The following is a 5,027-nucleotide window of genomic DNA, read 5'->3' as shown; positions in this document are numbered from 1 at the left end:
TGTGGATAGAAGATCCACTTCAGGTTATTGTGTCATTGTCGAAGGTAATTTGGTCTCTTGGAAGAGTAAGAAGCAAAATGTTGTGTCCAGAAATATCGGGCTATGGTACAATCTGTATGTGAGACAATATGGATTTATAAGTTTTTGATTGAATTTGGGTTTAAAATTTCAGTTCCAGCAAAAATTATAGTGTGATAATCAAGTTGCTCTTCATAGTGTCTCAAATCTTGTATTCCACAAGCGAACTAAACACATTTAGATTGATTGTCTATTTTGTTTGTAAAAATATTTAATAAAGCCTAATCTCCACAGAATATGTGAAGACTCGAGAGTAATTAGGAAATATTTCTATAAAGACTTTGAATGGAGTGCGGGTTAACTATCTTTGTAAATTGTAACAAGCTGGACGTGATTAATATTTAGTCAGTCACTCTAATTTAATTAGTTTCCTATTTACTCTCTCTAATCAATCAATATCAATCAATATATATATAAAGGCAAGTTTAAAAGAGAGTGAAGTGGCATGATCTAAGAGCTTTCTTCTATTTTCTCTGTTTTATTATTTTTTTTCACAATTATATCAATTTTTGTTATTATTTTATTATTTAAATCACTTAATTAATATATGTATAGCATTTAAAAACAAATTTCAACGTGTAATAATTTAATAATAATTAATCAATTTATAACTCTTTGTATTCTAGAGAAATTAAAAGTCATACAAAATTTTAATTAAGTCATTCAATATTCCATTATGTTACGTGTTTTCATGTTAAGATCTTTACCTATATATATATATGTATAAAGTTAAGCATAGAAGATTGCAAGTGCTTACAATTTTTTATTTTTCAATTAATCTTCTTTGATATTTTATGGTAATGCTCAAAAAAATAGTTTTGAGAAATTTTTTTTACTCTATCTCTCTCTCTCTCTCTCTCTCTCTCTATATATATATATATCTTTATATGTAATATGTGATGAGATTTTGAGATTTATCAATTAGCAACACATGAAAAATAATAATGGGCTTTATCTAGGGAAATTTACAAAAATACTGTAATTTGGGTTAACTTTTACAAAAATACTGTGACACGAAAAAGTTTTCAAAAATACTGTGTTTTTATAAAACACCAATAAAACACAAAGCAGAATAACTCAAAACAACAGTAGAACACCGACAAAACACCAGTAGAACAGCAGTGAAAACTTAACACAGTATACTGCAGTATGAAACTTATAAAAAAACACAGTAAAAAAGTAAAAAATACCGCTTGACAGTATTTTTGTAAAAAATTAGCAAAAGTTAGTATACCATGTAAATTTCCCTTTATCTATTTCAAATGCTCCTAGGTATGTGTCAACTAGCTAGATCTGAAGTTTAATCATTTATCATCATCTTAAATTATAAATATCACACAAACATAAATATTTATAATTATTAGTAGTATTCTTATTTTGTTTTGGTGAAGACTACATTTACAGTTTGATCTATAAAAAATACTTATATTAGTGTTGAGTGAAGTGCATATATATGTCATCCTCTATATATATATATATGTCATCCTCTATATTTTTCTTTATATGTTTTCTAATTTTTGAGGGTCTAACATTTTTTTCTATAAAAAATAAAATAAAAACATGCTTGCATTAATTTTGTAACAATTAAAAATTAAAAATAATATATATATATAAATATTTATATCTACATTAATTTTGTAAATTTCTTTCTTAAGAAAACCTATTGCTATTCGTTTAATTAGAAAATGAGTTGTATTTTACATCATCTCATAGTTTCTTTTTTTTTTTAAAAAAAAAAAAAAATCGTTTATTTTTGTTCTTTTAATTATTTTATTTTTTTCAAAAGAAAAAAGTTTGCTTAATTATTTTCATTCAGTTTTATTATCTTCTTATTTATTTAATTTTTATTCAATATTTATTATGAGATTTTTACACTTGGTGTCCTTTTTTGTCTTTTTTTTACTTTTTTGTCAATACTGGGTTATTTAAACTTTTATACAAGTTTTATTTTTCAATTTTACATTTTCAAAAGTTTCATAATTACAAATATACCTATCCCTATGCTTATGTCATGGTTTTCTCTCTTCTTACACTCCACCACTTCCATAACTCCTCCTTTCTTTTTTTTGTTTTGTTTTTTTTTTTTTTATTTTCTGTTTCTCTTTCCTTGGTTCTTCATTACCACAACCCACGATCATCCCGTCCAAAGCCCTAACCCACGATTTTTCAACCTCTCATCTATGTCACTATCTCCATTATCTTCCATAAGCTCTGTAAGTTGTTCCTCCCACATTGTCTTCTCTTCTTCTATAAATGGCTACCACTAAGTCGGGTTCGAAGTCACCTTCCCCAGCTAAAAAAATTTCTAAAATTTCTAAGAAACCTCCTACAAATTCATCTAAAGTTGATCCTAAGATGAGTTTGAAGCGCATTGCGAAGAAAGGAATGAGTGATGTTGCAGAGCCATCTAGTTCTAAGAAAAGACCTTTTCCAAATAAGATTGAGTCTCGTAAGACAAAGAGAGCAAAATCTTCGAAATCTGCCAAGGATGTAAGTTGGGTTATGTTGTTTTTCAATTTATGTTTAGTTTTTTTCTGGTTGTTGTGTTTTTTCATATGATGTTTTGTGTTTTAAATTTTCCCCCTTCTTGTTTTAGGTTATATCTTATTTTGATTTTGAGGATGAAGTGCATGATGGGGAAGTGAAGCCTAAAGTTAAATCCAAGGTATTGTTACCTTGAATTTTCTCATTTTCTTAAGTTTAAAATTTTTAATCACCCTTTATTTTCTTTTTGTCAATGTTTTACCTGTTTATAATGACGATTTTATGTTTTGTCTCATTTTTTTTTTTGTATTTCTTTTATGTATTTTTTGTTGATGTTGTTTTTGTCTTGTTCTTTAGCGTTTTTTGGTTTTTTTTTCTGCTATTAAACAGTTTATAGCATTATTAGTTTTTCAGTAACTTATGGCCTTGTTATGAACATTTGTTTAACTGTTTGTTTTCAGTTATTTTTAGGTTGTTTAATTTAATTTCTTAGTTGACAATTACTATTTTAATTTCATTTTCTGCATATTGTTGTTAATATATTGCTTTGAAGTTGCTCATCTTTTAGGATGAGCATATTGGAGTTGTTTTTTAAATTTTGTTTTTTGGTTTTTTCCTGGTTGCTTATTTTTTGTTTTGCATTTTAGTTGTTGCTTGCAATGTATTTATTTAGTTGTTCAAATTTGTTGCTTATGTTTTTTTTTGTTTTCCCTCTTTCAGGTCCATGCTAAGAGCTCAGAAAAGTGTGAAGACTTTGACTTACCCAAAGAAAAATCCTTCTAAGGTGTCTTTTTTTTTTGTGTTTTTTTATAGTACATTTTTGTTTTTCCCTTTTCTATTGTTTCATGTCATTTGTCATCAGTGATGATAATCATTTTTGTGTTGTCAACTTCTTTTTCTTAATCCTGGTTATTTTCAAGCTGTTGTACCATTTCTGCAGCCACAAGCTTTGCGTAGTCGGTGAAGTCAAAATATTTATTTACTCCTGTAGTTTTTTTTGTGTTGTTTTTTGGTTGTTGGATGGTTGTCTCTGATGTCACAGTCCCTGTCTCTAGAAAAAATGTATCATCTTGAATTGTGTGTGCAAATAGTTGTTGCTTGGAAGTTGTTCCTGGGTTGTTTCCAGGTTGCTGCAAATCTTCCTGTGCTGAGTTGTTGTCATATGCTGCCATCATCATATTTTTATCTGTGAAATCAACTATTAAACAACTATTTTGAAGCATACGTTAGTTAATAAGGATAAATTCAACATTTCTTGTTTGGAGATCCCAAACAACAATTATTTTACTGGAAAACAACTTATAAACAACTGTTTACAGATTCAAATCCTGTAGCATCTAATTATATGCATTAATATTTTTTTTTTGATGCAATTTGTTGTTGTTTTTTTGTTCAGGTTTATAAAATTTCCTGATCATTTCAATTTTTTCCTGTTTTCCTCAATTTATAACACATTCTCAATTATGTAGAATAAAAAAATAGGAAGAGGTTCATGAAGAAATTGTACTACCTTCAATTCTTTCTTTGATTCGCTTATGGGTGAGTTTCAATGATTTCTCAATGTCCTTTTCTTCGATTCCTCTCCTTTGAACTCGTTAGATTTTTGATTGTAGGTTGTTTTTGCATTTTTTGTACAGCAATGGAGGTTTAATACCTTTTTTTTTTTCCTATATGGATTTTTCGGATTTTGATTGGTTTTTCGTTGAGATCTACATCTTGTTCAGATCTGATTTCCTTGGTTTTTGAAAAAAAAAATGGTGGAGATTTGGTTGTTTGGCGTTTCTCGGCTGGGTCACGAAGAAGGAGGTCTCTCCCCCGTTTTTTGTGGTTGGCTGGTATTTTTGTAAATAGAAAGTTTTGTTTTCTATTTATGTTTATTTTTTCTTTTTAGGTTATAAATGTAAATTGCTTCCCTTTTTAGTTTATTATAGAAAAAATCCCATTTATTATTAAGTATTAAACTATTAGTCCATTTTTTTTTTAAAAAAAAAAAAAGAATAAAAAAAAATACATTAGGCATTCTTTTAAAAAAAAAATGAGATTTTATTTTTTATCATTTAATAGTTTCTTTTCTTTTTCACTACAAAATCTATCAAAAAATGTAAATTATTTTAGTATCCTAAATTTTTATAATTATCATTTTTTTATATTTTTTTTCAATTGTTGTAGTAATAGTTTATTTTATACCAAATAATAAATAAATAAATGTGTACAAATATTAGACTTATTTATATATAATAATTAATAAATATCATCACTCATATAGTGTGTTAGTTAGAAGAAAAAATTGATCGCTAAACCTAATGTATAGTAAAAATAATAGTTACTTATTATTGTGTAATAATTAATTATGATTACAAACCAAAGGTCATGAAATAGATATATACATTAATTTGTGTAATAATTGTTAATAAAAGTTAATTATTAATAATTGAAAAGGTGTGATAAAAAAAATGAAAGGTTTA

General features: G+C 26.7%; 1 protein-coding gene across 1 annotated transcript; it reads left to right on the top strand.

Moving 5' to 3' along the window:
* The first annotated feature begins 1,946 nt into the window (after nt 1-1,946).
* LOC133038837 (uncharacterized) lies at nt 1,947-4,501 on the top strand. Its single transcript, XM_061117228.1, has 2 exons — nt 1,947-2,568; nt 2,675-4,501. The coding sequence occupies exons 1-2, from the start codon at nt 2,332-2,334 to the stop codon at nt 2,756-2,758; spliced, it is 321 nt and encodes a 106-aa protein (XP_060973211.1). The 5' UTR covers nt 1,947-2,331; the 3' UTR covers nt 2,759-4,501.
* The last annotated feature ends 526 nt before the right edge of the window (nt 4,502-5,027 follow it).

This window comes from Cannabis sativa, chromosome 6, assembly GCF_029168945.1.
Source record: "Cannabis sativa cultivar Pink pepper isolate KNU-18-1 chromosome 6, ASM2916894v1, whole genome shotgun sequence".
Classification (NCBI taxonomy): Eukaryota; Viridiplantae; Streptophyta; class Magnoliopsida; order Rosales; family Cannabaceae; genus Cannabis; species Cannabis sativa.
The sequence above is the reverse complement of the archived record's forward strand: the minus strand, read 5'-3'. Positions and strand labels throughout refer to the sequence as shown.

Bases quoted from the DNA above. Each gene is read 5' to 3' on its own strand.
- LOC133038837 (XM_061117228.1), top strand. From the start codon at position 2,332: ATGGCTACCACTAAGTCGGGTTCGAAGTCACCTTCCCCAGCTAAAAAA. The intron at 2,569-2,674 runs GTAAGTTGGGTT...TTCTTGTTTTAG, and splicing joins CTTCGAAATCTGCCAAGGAT to GTTATATCTTATTTTGATTT.